Source organism: Marmota monax, unplaced genomic scaffold (assembly GCF_021218885.2).
Source record: "Marmota monax isolate L192 unplaced genomic scaffold, Marmota_monax_Labrador192_F-V1.1 WCK01_AAM20220418_F8-fsc00130, whole genome shotgun sequence".
Lineage (NCBI taxonomy): Eukaryota > Metazoa > Chordata > Mammalia > Rodentia > Sciuridae > Marmota > Marmota monax.
Genome location: NW_026693244.1, coordinates 217916 through 232597, shown reverse-complemented (window position 1 = coordinate 232597; position 14682 = coordinate 217916). Strand labels below are relative to the sequence as shown.

Sequence of the window (14682 nt, the reverse complement as noted above, 5' to 3'; positions counted from 1 at the left end):
CTTTAAACCTTTTTTTAACCTAGTGATATCCAATTAAAATCCACAGTTCTGGAAAAACTAGAACTCCCCTACTGCTTTGGTACTTGAGGATCAGGGATAATTAAATTTAGAATAGTATTTTTAGTTTAAAATAATTCATCCTAATTTCAATTACTTGGAAAAAAGTAAAAAAAAATAATTGGAACTTTAGAAATTACTTTTATAATCTCCTAAGTAAAATTCCAACTATTTACCACATGGGTTCTTTTCTCCTTCATTAAAAAATCACCCATGATTTGGGAATGATAGATAAACTTATCAATTACTGAGATGCTCCAACTATTACTAAGCCTTCAGTAATGACAGGAAGTTCAAGGTTCATAACAAAACTGCAGCTTAATATCCTTTTATTTTTTTATCCCTGGTCAAGGAACTACAGTGAAATGCTTGTCTTGAATCAAATTTCCTGTGAAAATGTTAAAAATATTTATACTTCATGAAGGGTTTTATAGAAATTTCCCATGATGGATGATGTATTGTACCTCAAATCAATAACCAGACAAGTTCATGCTCATATCTAGTAAATTAAATAAGAAGTAAAAGCAGAATGACTGGAATTTTTGCTTTCAAATGATATCATCAATAATATCTGCTATAAAGTTAGCTTTTCTTTAAGTTAAATTCATAAGCCTTAAAGAATAAAAGCTTAACTCTATTCAGGACCTTTGGGTTGCACCATTTCTTCAGGCTTATCTTGGATTCTGTATTTTTTAACAGAATAAAATACTTTTTCTTTAACATAGAAGAGATAGCAAAGTGTGAACATGAAGAAATGCAACATCATTGTGCTTCTAATGTATATTACATTATTATTAGTCAAATAAAAATTATATAGAACTATTAGTCACCTGCAAGCTATAGAATTATAGCACTTTATGTCCTTTGATACTTTTCTTCCTAGCATTCATCTAAGTGCCTAAAAATCTTGTTGTAAATTTTATAAAATTAAATATTTGATACATTATGTGCATTGTTTATGAGGAAAAAACATGAACTACTTGGAATTTCTTTTAACTTGGCTAAAAATGCTGATTCATTATATATTTAAGTAGACTAATAAATGACAGTCCTCAGGAATATGAACTTCAGATTTAAAGTACTATAGCTTTCTTGAAAAGGAAAAAAAATATAATTAGTTATTTATTGAAACTTTAGGAATCCAAAAGATGAAAGTAGAATTGCTGAATGACATATTTACTATTTTTTTTACATTTACATATTTAAATGTACCAGGTCTGACAATTCTTATTCAAGTAGGTTTTTGATATGTATATATTTGATTTTTAAAACTTAAATTTCTCCTCTTCTAATCTGTTTACATTCTCAAATATATTTTCAAAGTTTTATCTTTTGAAAATTCAGGTATTAAATAATATTTCATTATAATCTTTGGACTTGCAACTGTATTTTAACAAACTAGTTCTATATTTGTGAGGAGATTTTAAAATGAGGAATGGATACCTTCACAAATCTTAAAAAGACTTATTTTCAGTGTCTGTAGTCAGTATTGATAAGCACACATATGTTTTTATTCTCAAGCCATGAATCATCACAAATGACAGCTTCATTGTTGTGGTATGCTGAAATGATTGAGTGGGAACTGTGCCCAGCTTAATCTATCTCCAAATACACTGTCCTGTTCTGTATATATTGGCCTAACTGGGTTTTCTTTGATGCTTTGGTGATGGCTCTTTTTTTTCTGTCTTGGAGTATCCCAAATTATGAAATTTAAAGTTCAAATTTGAACATTATATTAAGAGTATTGCAATCTATAGTGAGTCTTTGCAAGTAATCTAGAGTCAATTGCTTTGGGGACTACATTCTGCACTTTTTCCTTCACTTCGGACATCACAGAAACTATATGTGAGCCCTGTGTTATATGTTTATTCTAGTTTATGAGAAGTCCCATTCTTTACCTATGTTCAAATTGGATTAAATTTCATTTTCTTGGTAAAAAGAAAAACAGTTTATAAAACAAACCCATGAAAGTCTTTTTATTTTCAATGTTTAATCATTCCATTTGAAAAATGCAGCACTGTTTCCCATGCAATAAAAGGTGAATGTGTGAATTCCAAAGTACTGGCTATGGCAGCACAAACCTAACACAGGTGAATGTGTCGCCGAGGTCTATTAAAAAGGCATTTCCAGACAGAACTTTTGAAAGACAGATGCTGCAGGCTTTCAAAAGGAGCTAAAACATATAATAGGTGTGGCTCTTGAGGTTAAGAGCAAAAGAGACCACCAAAAGAAAATTTTGGAGAAAAATTTAAAAGATAGAACTCAATGTTATTTTTCTTTTTATAATATTCTTCCTTTTCTACAAGTTTGGGATTTCCAAAATACCTGCTTAATTTCTGCAAGCAAAGGTTTCTAGGTGGCGCTCTAAAGCGTTTGCCAGAAGGTGGCGGCATAAGCCCTTATTGTTTAGAGCTGTCCCATGTGCTGAACCCAGTTCGGAGATTAAGAGCAGCTCCGCGGCTAGCCAGAGATTCCACCAAGTTTTCTCCCCAGAGGTTGCAAGGTACTGTAAGAAATGAAAAAGACCATATTGAATGCAGGATCTCACTTACAACACATAGGTAAAATATTTCCTTCTCTGAATTTACTCGCCACAAAGCTATGAGAGGTGGCAGCATTTGGTGAAATGTAATAGGTAGTGGTAAATGAAAAGCGCGCGCGCGCGCGCGCGCGCGCGCGCGTGTGTGTGTGTGTGTGTGTGTGTGTGTGTGGGTGTAAGTAATACATACCGCGCTGATTTTTTTCTTCACTCTGAGATTCAGCTGTTTACCGGTCCTCATCCTTTGGCACACCTTTTATAATTCCTCTCTCCTCCAAACTCCCAAGGTTAAAAGGGGAGAGGGGAAAAAATAGAGTCAGGCAACAACCTCCAGGGATGATAAGCTGGACTGTTAAGATGATGAATGGGGGCGATTTAAAAAAAAAAAAAAACAAAACTAAGATATACTCCAATCTTCTTTCACCAATTAACAATAATTTACAGATTGACCCAGGGCGTTCACCTTCCCATTCAGTCTCCCTGTGTCTCCTTTTTTCATTTTCCTATTGCCACTTTGGGATGTTGACTCTACTTAAGAATTTGACAGAAATAAGAGCCCGTGGTAGTTGAAAACGGATTTTTTTTTCTTCTTTTCCTCCTCGAGTTTGGCTGGGCGGGAGGCGGAGTTTATTTGTTACAACATCAGTCTGACCAGCAGATCAGTTGTCTGTAAGCGAATTTTGAGTCTGTCTGCAGAAAGGGACTTGAATGTAAAGATGCGGAGCTAGAAGGAGAGGAAGGCGGGGACCCAGAGGAAAGAGACACTCAGGGTTGGGGAGGTGTTAGGAGGGGAGGATTAGCGTGGGAGGAAGGGAGACCGGCTGGCTGAGCGACACAGAGGCATAAAGAAAGGAAGGTGAGATGAAGAGGGAGAGTGAAAAGGATGGTTAGCAGGACGAAGTGGAGAGGAGGAAGCTGAAAAGAAAAGAGACGGGAGGAGAGAGAGAGGGAAGGAAACAGGGAGAGGAGGGTCAGAGAGTGGCCCTGGAGGATGGGGTTTCTCAATTCCAGATACTTCTGGGATTAGAGACTGTTTGCTAGTGGAAAGACTACGGCTCCAGCACCCAGTTGGGCATCAAGAAAGTAAAATGGACAGCGAGAGACAAACATTCCAGCCACCTCTCTGCCACCCAGAGATCCGGACACTGCTCTCTGGGGAACTCTAGTTTTCTAGCTGGAGCGGCTGAGCGCCCTGCACCGCGGGAGCCAAGGAAGCCCGAGAAGCTGCTCCTCCAGATGCCTTCACCAGAGCAGTAAGAACTTCCTGCCTGACTCTTGCATCCCCTCGCTCAGAAACTCTCCGGGAGAGAAGACCCTAGGGGGAGGGGCGAGGGAGATACTCGTGCAGTCTTTCTCCCCTCCCCACGCCGGGCGTGCAGGCAAGCATGGATGTGCTCAGCCCTGGCCAGGGCAACAATACCACATCGTCCCAGGGGCCCTTCGGGACAGGCAGCAATGTTACAGACATCTCCGACGTGACCTTCAGTTACCAACTGATCACCTCTCTGCTGCTAGGCACGCTCATTTTCTGCGCGGTGCTTGGGAATGCGTGCGTGGTGGCTGCCATCGCCCTGGAGCGCTCCCTCCAGAATGTGGCCAACTATCTCATCGGCTCCTTGGCGGTCACTGACCTCATGGTGTCAGTGCTAGTGCTGCCCATGGCCGCGCTGTACCAGGTGCTCAACAAGTGGACTCTGGGCCAGGTCACCTGCGACCTGTTTATCGCCTTGGATGTTCTGTGCTGCACCTCCTCCATCCTGCACCTGTGCGCCATCGCTCTGGACAGGTACTGGGCCATCACTGACCCCATCGACTACATGAACAAGAGGACGCCCCGGCGCGCCGCTGCGCTAATCTCACTCACTTGGCTCATTGGCTTTCTCATCTCCATCCCGCCCATGCTGGGCTGGCGCACCCCAGAAGACCGCTTGGACCCCGACGCGTGCACTATCAGCAAGGACCACGGCTACACTATCTACTCCACTTTCGGCGCTTTCTATATCCCACTGCTGCTCATGCTGGTTCTCTATGGGCGCATCTTCCGTGCCGCTCGCTTCCGCATCCGCAAGACCGTCAAGAAGGTGGAGAAGAAGGGAGCTGACACCCGCCTTGGAACATCTCCGGCTCCGCAACCCAAGAAGAGCGTGAATGGACAGCCAGGTAGCAAAGACTGGAGGCGGGGCGTGGAGAACAAGTCACTGGGGGCTCTGTGCGCCAACGGCGCTGTGAGGCAGGGCGACGATGGCACCGCCCTAGAGGTAATTGAAGTACACCGAGTGGGCAACTCCAAAGAGCACCTGCCGCTGCCCAGCGAGGGGGTAGGTGCTGCCCCCTGCGCGACCGCCTCCTTCGAGAGGAAGAATGAGCGCAACGCTGAGGCGAAGCGCAAGATGGCCCTGGCCCGTGAGAGGAAGACGGTGAAGACGCTGGGCATTATTATGGGCACCTTTATCCTCTGCTGGCTGCCCTTTTTCATCGTAGCCCTGGTTCTGCCCTTCTGTGAGAGTAGCTGTCACATGCCTACCCTTTTGGGCGCCATAATCAACTGGCTGGGATACTCCAACTCTCTGCTCAACCCCGTTATTTATGCCTACTTCAACAAGGACTTTCAAAACGCGTTTAAGAAGATCATCAAGTGCAAGTTTTGCCGCCGATGATGATAATTGAGTAGTATCGGGAGAGAAAGGGTTAAAGGACCCCCCCCCCCCATTCACTCTGCCTCTCCAACAATCTGGAATTAACACTTAAGATAACTTGTGATCTTTCTTTTCAGCTTTTTGGCTCACATATCACCCCTTCCACACCCACTACGTCAGCGGAGGGCGCTCTCTGCAAAGGGTCCCTGGCTGTGGGGCCGAAAGGCCCGGGGAACTCAGAGGATCTTTGAGAAGGACAATGGCCTCACCATCAGTTTTGATTCCAGCAATCACCTCCTCCCTCAAGTCCCCTAAAACTTCGGAGTGGAAGTTTAAGCCTCAGTCTCTCAAGGCAGAAAATTCAAACACAATAACTATACGTACAGCCTCCGTGCTGACAACTTCCACCCGTCAGCACAATTTCTAGAACTTGGACTTTAACGTTCAGAACTTCGCCCTCTCTTTCCCGCCCTATTTGCCCTAGAAACAGCGGCTTCTCTCTCTGTCTCATGGTCTCATCCCTATTTTTCCTTTCCCTGCTTCTCTCTCTGCTGTCTTGCATCCTTAAACACTTGTTGCTGGTCTGGAAAGGCGGTAGGGTCTGCTTTTCCTTTTGCTACTAGTGCACCCGGAATCACCATCTTACTCCTTAGGCTCACAGAATAACAGGTGCACAGCTCCTGCTTGCTGTGTTTTCTTGGACTCTAAACAAGTGGCCCAGAGGTGTCTTTGATTGGACTTGTAAGTACAAGACCGGTATCCAGGGGGTGGAGAGCGAGGAAGGAATTCGGACCGTTTTGTCTGGGCTTGCCTTGGTGTCAGCACTCACCAAAGAAACTGATAATCAGTGGGAAAAGCGGACTTTTGTTTGTACAGATTTCAGGCGAGTCTGTATGTCCTAGCTTCGCCACTTATATACTGCGGGTGGCGCCCGCCGGCCGCAGTGTGCTGGAAAAGCTGAGAGGCCGGAGATCCAAAGCGCCTCACCTGCTGCGCTCTCGGCGAGCTCGTCCCGTGCTTACAGGGTCCGAGTGCTGGCAGCACTTCCAGCTGCCAGCATCCGAGTTCCTTTGCTTAAGCTCCGGGACGAATTAAAGTGCTGGTAGACAATTAGCTAGCCTTTGCTGAAATTGGCGGCGCTAGGTCCCGCGGAGCTCCGGGAACTTAAGAGCTACAATACTCTAAGAGGGGCGTCCGGGGAGTTGAAGAAGGGCTCCCCAAGGTGGGTGTGTCGGGACTCCAGCTCCTTTTCCCGCGGAACTCGAAACTGCACTTTTGTCCATAGGATACTGACTTTTCCCTCTTAAATCACCCTTTGTCCCTTTCCAATCAGGAAACAGCTCTGTTCAACGTGTCCAAACACTGCACTGGATTTGTTCAAGACCTCCAGTACACAAAGTTAGCAGAACTGTGGCTTTCCGAATAGGAAGTCTTGGATTTTTAATTGAATGACTCCCACTGGATTAGAATGATCTATAATTCCAGAGGCAGACACTTTAAATAGTGCAACCCTAAAAGATTGTTTAGGGGGTGCTCTCTGAGGAGTCTCTGAGAATCTTGTAGAAGATGTATTTGCTCCCTGGTCTGGTTGTTCTGCACCTGGGGTTTACTGGGAATCAGGCTGTGTGTCCTTTAAATTTGTAGAGCACTCTAAGCTTTCTCTCCCTAGAAAAGTTAATCTTCCCGCCTTGCCTGGCTACTTTTGCTGAGAAACCTATTATATAATCTTTGCTGCCCCCAGGAAGGGAAATTATTTCGGTGCTCCGTTTGGATGTAAATTTCCAGCCACATGTGGAGATCAAGAGGTTTATCATAGTTAGATCCTAGCTTCGAATTTTCGGAGGAATAATAGTTTCCTTTTCCTGTAATTATATGAAGTTACTGATTCTTACTCTCCTCGTCCTTCAACTGTATGTTTTGAATGTTTGCATCTGCTATTTTGAGAACTGTGTTGTATTTTTACAGATTGCAAAAGTTGCAAATGTTCATTGTGAGTAAGAAGGTGAAAGAACAGCTCTATCACTTGAAGACATTGTATTGTTTGTCAAACTAAACAAAGCCTCCTTTTGGTTTCTTTCTTTTGAAACTGGGAGTAAATATGGTAATCCACTTAAATAGAGGAAAATTTAAGAACTTTGAGAATGTCTTGTCTATGCATATGTAATGCTGATGCTGGGCTCTAGTGGAGAAGTTAAGGCAGACTTCTCCCATACAACTATTATCCATTTGAAAAGTCAGTTTCTTCCTTTCTTTTTGTTTAAAATAATCTAAGTAGTATTATATGAGAAAACAAACTTTTCTGTATGCTTTACTAAATTTATAGCAAATTCTATATTTAAAATAATCTGATCTCCAAATTAGCTCCTTCAAATTATGCCTTGGCCAACAAATACTACATTAGAAATTTTGAAATTTCTACTTACTTATTTCTTTTACAGGATTGTATGACTGTGATTTGGGGGCATTTCTTCCTGCTTTAGAGGCTTTACACAAGAATGGAAAAGAAACATTAATTTGGGGTGTAATTGTCTAAAAGCAATAGAGAAATTAAAATAATAAGTGCAAAAGAGCCATATAGCTCTAAAGATCCCTGATGCTTTTTTTTTCTTTTACAGTACTTGTATTAAGGTAAAGTATTTATGCATCAAAATTGGCCTTCACTTTTCCTTGTAATAATAAAGAACTTCAATACTGGCAATGTTACAATAAACTGATATCAGTAACACATGCATCTTTATTTAATTGAAATCTGTGCACTTGTGTATTATTTGCAAAATTTTAAAATTAAAGGTGAAAATGCAGTTATTAGAGGAAGACCCTGCTATACAACCTGAAATGTATCTTAGATAAGTGATTTCTTTAAAAAAAAATATGTCTCTGGAAAGAGAATGTCCCTTCTCATGATTTAGGCATGAAACCATGCATTTCCCTGACACTGCAGATAGGCTTTAGGTATCTGTCTAATTAATATGGACAGGGTGAGAGTCACAAAGAAGAAAAATGCAGTTCCAGTAGAAGCAACAGAGGCCCATTCTGCTTTTTAAAGCAGTGATAGTACAGAGATCCATTCTCTGTCTTTCCTAAGCACTCAGCTAAAAGAAATTTACCTCTCATTTCAAAGAAGCAGTTCATGGTTTGGGGGTTTGTTTGATAGTGGGGTTCTGGATGTAAGATTCATACTATGCTAAACACAATTCTTTATGTTCTTTACCCCTTACTGGAATAATCAGTAACACCTCTTGTTTCTATTGTTATATTTGTTAATCTTACTGCTTTCTGGTGTCAGAATGATGGCTGTAGGGCAAAGAAAGCAAACCTCGGTAAACAGAGGTCAGCCACCTCAGAGAGCACTCAGAAGTTGCATGCATCCTGGTTTAGACAAAATATGTAGATAAATACATTATCTCAATGAAGGAGAATGAGAACTCTCTACAGTTTCTTATTTGAAATATGTTACATAAATGTATCCTGTCCCTTGAGTAAAATGCTAAATTCCACATGTTTGCCTTTTGAATTCTGATTATCTCTGTTCTTGGTTCTGGCATCTCCTCCTCCAAGGAGACAATGGCTTTCTGTTTTCCACAGGTCTTCCTGAGACCTCTGTCAATTAAGAGAGAGAATTGTTACCAGTCACTTCTGGCATGATTAACAGACCCGTAACCATGAACAGTGACCACAAGTCAGCCATTGTTGAAATACGGGATCTCCAATTAGAATAAAATACTGTCACCCTGAAGGAGCGTCAACCTTTTTGGGTATAGGAGAATAAACTATATAAATACTCATGGCAGGATAAAAGTGTTGTAATAAGATGAATCGCAGGAGTTTGACTCTATGTAATCTTTCATAGAACAAAGATCACTGTGTGCTGGGAGCAGATAGAGAACAGTAGGTAGGGAAAGTGGCATTGGATATCCAGGACTGAGTTCTCAGCAGATGGGGGATGGTAAGAAAAGGCAGACATTCTTTATGAAGTGACAAAAGGCAGTCTGATCCCTTCTTTCTGGCAAGTGCAAACCTGAGATGACATTTCTGCCTGGATGCTGATTAACACTTGAGGTTGATTATATAGGTGATGACTTTAGATAGAGATGCAGAATCAAATCCCCATGTATTAGGGTAATCTGAATGGTCCAGAAGGAAAGAGAGAGAAGATGGATCTGAAACCAAAGGACTGAGAATTGGGGAAACAAGGTAAGAGGAAGAATGTTTTGAGCAAAGTAAAGACAGAGAAAGTGACAACAGGGTGACCAGAGTTAAGTACAAGACAAAAGAACTCACACTTATGTAAAGTTTGTGATTTTGCCAAGTGATTTTCACACATTACATAGCATTTAAATTTGAAGGAGTAGATCCTCAAATTTAAAAATCCTAATTAGGCAATTTTAGCTGAGCATAATATTTACAGTAATAAGTAAGTACAGAAAAGGGACATAAGATCTTATGTGCCTATTTTCCACAGGTCTTCCTGAGGCCTCATACAACTTAAACAACCAGAACTACAGTTTTAGTCTATGGGACCACTAAGAAAGAAAACACCAGGGTCTGTTTGTGAAGAGAGAAAAAGCTGAAGATTCTGATGAGGGTTCATGATAGGGAGATTTGGGTAAATGACAGAAGAGAAAGTTGGTTGTTTCTTCTCCTATGGATCTTTCCTTTTATAGTTTCATCTGTAAAAGTGGAAAGGCTTTGTCCTCTGTAACAAGAAGATTCAGACCAGATGGCAGGGGCCTGCTGGAAAGATATTGATTGATGTTGTAGCATTTGAACAATCTGCCATTTGGGTGAGTATGTGGGGAATGCTACTACACAGAGCTGTGGTTGGATCAACTCCCTGATTATTGTAATTTTTTTTGTTGTTTTTTAGTAGAACATGTTAGTTATTTTTTGAAGAGAGTACAGTCCAGAGGAGAAAAGCCTTTCAGGAATAGTAACCCCCAAATACCATGTTAGGCAATGTGTCAAGAGTGACACATGAGGCCTAGAGGTTGGTTCAGACCAGTTGACCAAGTGGAGGGCAGGGCAATATAGTTTGTTCTTCAAGTACACTTGTCAGAAACCATAGACCCATTTGATCCTTACACAGGTTATTCTTAGAAAATCTAGATCCATCAGTGTCTTAATTTGGGCTGCTATAACAAAATGCCATAAACAGAGTAGCTGATAAATAACAGAAATTTATTTCGTACTGTCCTGGAAGCCGAAAGATTAAGGCAGCAATAGATTCAGTATCTGGTAACGGCTTTCTTCTCAGCTCATCAATGGCCATCTTTTTACTGTAAGCTCATGTGATAGAAGGAAAAATTGGAACCCTCAGGCCTTTGTTATAGTCACTAATAGCATTCATGGGGGCTTCCTGAATGACCTAATTACTCCCTGCACATGCCAATACTATCACATTGCTGATTAAATTTCAACATTTGGATTTTGGGAGATGCATACTTTCAGACCATAAGAGTGAGGCTAAAGTATCCAGTGAATCTCTTCCCTTTTCCAGTTTGCTTTGTTTATGTGGCAATGGCAGGGAGGGGAAAATGAGTTCAGTACGTGGATGCTTCAATGCTTGATGCTAGGTCAGACATTTCCATGCCTCCTGTCTGTATGTAACTTGTGCAACTCCCAGCTTTTCAGAAAAACGTTTCCCATTTACATTGGCAAGTAATTGTTCTGTTGTGTCTAAGCTGGTTTCATTCTTGAAAACAGAAAGGGAAACAGGCTGCTTAGGGCAGAAAGGAGGGGAAAAAAGGAAGAGATAATGGAACTCAACTCTTTTGTTACACAGCTATGGAAATTGATGGGGACATGTTTAGAAACTTCTGCAAGGTGCTTAGAAAAGAAGCATTCTATGAAATATGGTGTCTTTCATAGTCTCTGGAAGCAATTAGTCTGACTTTGCAAGACCTAAAGAAGATAGAATGCAGACTAAAACTGATTTTAATCTTAAAAGAACAGTAGATACAAAATTCTACTATATTGCTAGTATTTACAGCAGAGATGGGATGATTTATGGGAGAGGTTCTGGCTTAGGAGTAGTGGAAAAATGATTCATTCATTTGTTTAATAAATATTTCTAGAGTATTTACTGGCCAGGAACTATTTTATATATTCAGCATATAGCAGTGAATGGATTGGATAAATATCTCTGGTACTTTGCAAAAGATGATCATCATAATTCCATTCTATGTGTTCACTTCTTCTGTGATGTGATTTTCAGCTTCTTCCATCAAGATATGGAGGCTATAGAAAATTACTTGAGAAACTAGATTTTAAGCATTCTCAGCATACAAAAAAATGCTAAGTATATGAATAATGTATATATTTTTTTTAAAAAATATATGGGCTGCTTTTTTATACCTTGAGTTTATGATGCTTTGGGACAACACTGCTGTGGTGATAATTCTGATGATGGAACTCAAGAGACCTGTACTCTACCTGCTCCTTTGGAACTCTGCCCAACTGTCATATAAACAAGCTTGGGCTCACTTGCTGGAGGCTGAGAGACCAGATGGAGCAGAGGAGTCATTCTAGTTGAGATTCTCCTGGGCCAGTTATATTCCAGTTGATGTAGCAGCTGACTGCAGACACAAAAGTGAGCACAGCCAAGACCAGAAGAATCTCCCAGTTTCATTCAATCCAAATTACAAATTGAATAAATGGTTGTCATTTGAAGTCACTAAACTTTGGATAATCTGTCATACTGAGAAGCTAATGAACGCAATCTCTCTTTTTTTTTATTGGTTGTTCAAAACATTACAAAGCTCATGATATATCATCTTTCATACATTTGATTCAAGTGGGTTATGAACTCCCATTTTTACCCCAAATACAAATTGCAGAATCACATCGGTGACACACTCACATTTTTACATAATGGCATATTAGTGACTGTTGTATTCTGCTACTTTTCCTATCCCCTACTATCCCCCCTCCCCTCCCCTCCCATCTTCGATCTCTACCTCATCTGCTGTTGTTCAATTCTCTCCCTTGTTTCCCCCCCCCCTTTCCCCTCACAACCTCTTATATGTAATTTTGTATAACATTGAGGGTCTCCTACCATTTCCATATGCTTTCCCTTCTCTCTCCCTTTCTCTCCCCCAACTTGTCTTTGTTTAATGTTAATCTTTTCCTCATTCTCTTCCTCCCTGTTCTGTTCTTAGTTGCTCTCTTTATATCAAAGAAGACATTTGGCATTTGTTTTTTAAGGATTGGCTAGCTTCACTTAGCATAATCTGCTCTAATGCCATCCATTTCCCTGCAAATTCTATGATTTTGTCATTTTTTAGTGCTGCGTAATACTCCATTGTGTATAGATGCCACATTTTTTTTTATCCATTCATCTATTGAAGGGCATCTAGGTTGGTTCCACAGTCTAGCTATTGTGAATTGTGCCGCTATGATCATTGATGTGGCAGTATCCCTATAGTACGCTCTTTTAAGATCCTCAGGGAATAGTCCGAGAAGGGCGATAGCTGGGTCAAATGGTGGATCTATTCCCAGCTTTCCCAGGAATCTCCATACTGCTTTCCAAATTGGCCTCACCAATTTGCAGACCCACCAGCAGTGTACAAGTGTACCCTTTTCCCCACATCCTCGCCAACACTTATTGTTGTTTGACTTCATAATGGCTGCCAATCTTACTGGAGTGAGATGGTATCTTAGGGTGGTTTTGATTTGCATTTCTCTGACTGCTAGAGATGGTGAGAATTTTTTCATGTACTTGTTGATTGATTGTATGTCCTCCTCTGTGAAGTGTCTGTTCAGGTCCTTGGGCCATTTGTTGATTGGGTTATTTGTTATCTTATTGTTTAATTTTTTGAGTTCTTTGTATATTCTGGATATTAGGGCTCTATCTGAAGTGTGAGGGGTAAAAATTTGTTCCCAGGATGTAGGCTCTCTATTTACCTCTCTTATTGTTTCTCTTGCTGAGAAAAAACTTTTTAGTTTAAGTAAGTCCCATTTGTTTATTCTTGTTATTAACTCTTGGGCTATGGGCGTCCTATTAAGGAATTTGGAGCCCGACGCCACAGTATGTAGATCGTAGCCAACTTTTTCTTCTATCAGACGCCGTGTCTCTGATTTGATATCTAGCTCCTTGATCCATTTTGAGTTAACTTTTGTGCATGGCGAGAGAAAGGGATTCAGTTTCATTTTGTTGCATATGGATTTCCAGTTTTCCCAGCACCATCTGTTGAAGATGCTATCCTTCCTCCATTGCATGCTTTTAGCCCCTTTATCAAATATAAGATAGTTGTAATTTTGTGGATTGGTTTCTGTGTCCTCTATTCTGTACCATTGGTCCACCCCCCTGTTTTGGTACCAGTACCATGCTGTTTTTGTTACTATTGCTTTATAGTACAGTTTGAACTCTGGTATCCCTATACCTCCAGATTCACACTTCCTGCTTAAAATTGCTTTTGCTATTCTGGGTCTTTTGTTTTTCCATATGAATTTCATGATTGCTTTATCTATTTCTACAAGAAATGCCATTGGGATTTTGATTGGCATTGCATTAAACCTGTAGAGAACTTTGGGTAATATCGCCATTTTGATGATGTTAGTTCTGCCTATCCATGAACAGGGTACATTTTTCCATCTTCTGAGATCTTCTTCTATCTCTCTCTTTAGGGTTCTGTAGTTTTCATTATATGAATTTTTCACCTCTTTTGTTAGGTTGATTTCCAAGTATCTTATTTTCTTTGAGGATATTGTGAATGGAGTGGTTTTCCTCATTTCCATTTCAGAAGTTTTGTTGCTGATATACAGGAATGCCTTTGATTTATGCGTGTTGATTTTATATCCTGCCACTTTGCTGAATTCATTTATTAACTCTAGCAGTTTCTTTGTAGACCCTTTTGGGTCTGTTAAATATATTATCATGTCATCCGCAAATAGCGATAATTTAAGCTCTTCTTTTCCTACTTTTATGCCTTTAATTTCTTTTGTCTGTCTAATTGCTCTGGCTAGTATTTCAAGACCTAAATTGAATAGAAGTGGTGATAGAGGGCATCCCTGTCTTGTTCCAGATTTTAGAGGGAATGCCTTCAGTTTTTCTCCATTTAGGATGATGCTAGCCTGAGGTTTAGCATATATAGCTTTTACAATGTTGAGGTAAGTTCCTGTTATCCCTAATTTTTCTAGTGTTTTGAACATAGAGGGATGCTGTACTTTGTTGAATGCTTTTTCTGCATCTATCGAGATGATCATATGGTTCTTATCTTTAAGTCTATTGATGTGGTGAATAGCATTTATTGATTTCCATATATTGAACCAGCCTTGCATCCCAGGGATAAATCCTACTTGATCATGGTGCACAATTTTTTTGATATGCTTTTGTATTCGATTCGCCAGGATTTTATTGAGGATTTTTGCATCCAAGTTCATTAGAGATATTGGTCTGTAGTTTTCTTTCTTTGAAGTCTTTGTCTGGTTTCGGGATCAGGGTGATGTTGG

At 40.6% G+C, this 14682-nt stretch overlaps 1 protein-coding gene across 1 annotated transcript; it reads left to right on the top strand.

The window, feature by feature from the left end:
* Positions 1–3393: 3393 nt before the first annotated feature.
* Htr1a (5-hydroxytryptamine receptor 1A) lies at positions 3394–7980 on the top strand. The gene has a single exon (XM_046456205.2). The coding sequence runs from the start codon at positions 3982–3984 to the stop codon at positions 5251–5253; it is 1272 nt and encodes a 423-aa protein (XP_046312161.1). The 5' UTR covers positions 3394–3981; the 3' UTR covers positions 5254–7980.
* Positions 7981–14682: the final 6702 nt, after the last annotated feature.

Coding starts and splice junctions, on each gene's coding strand:
- Htr1a (XM_046456205.2), top strand. CDS start 3,982: ATGGATGTGCTCAGCCCTGGCCAGGGCAACAATACCACATCGTCCCAG.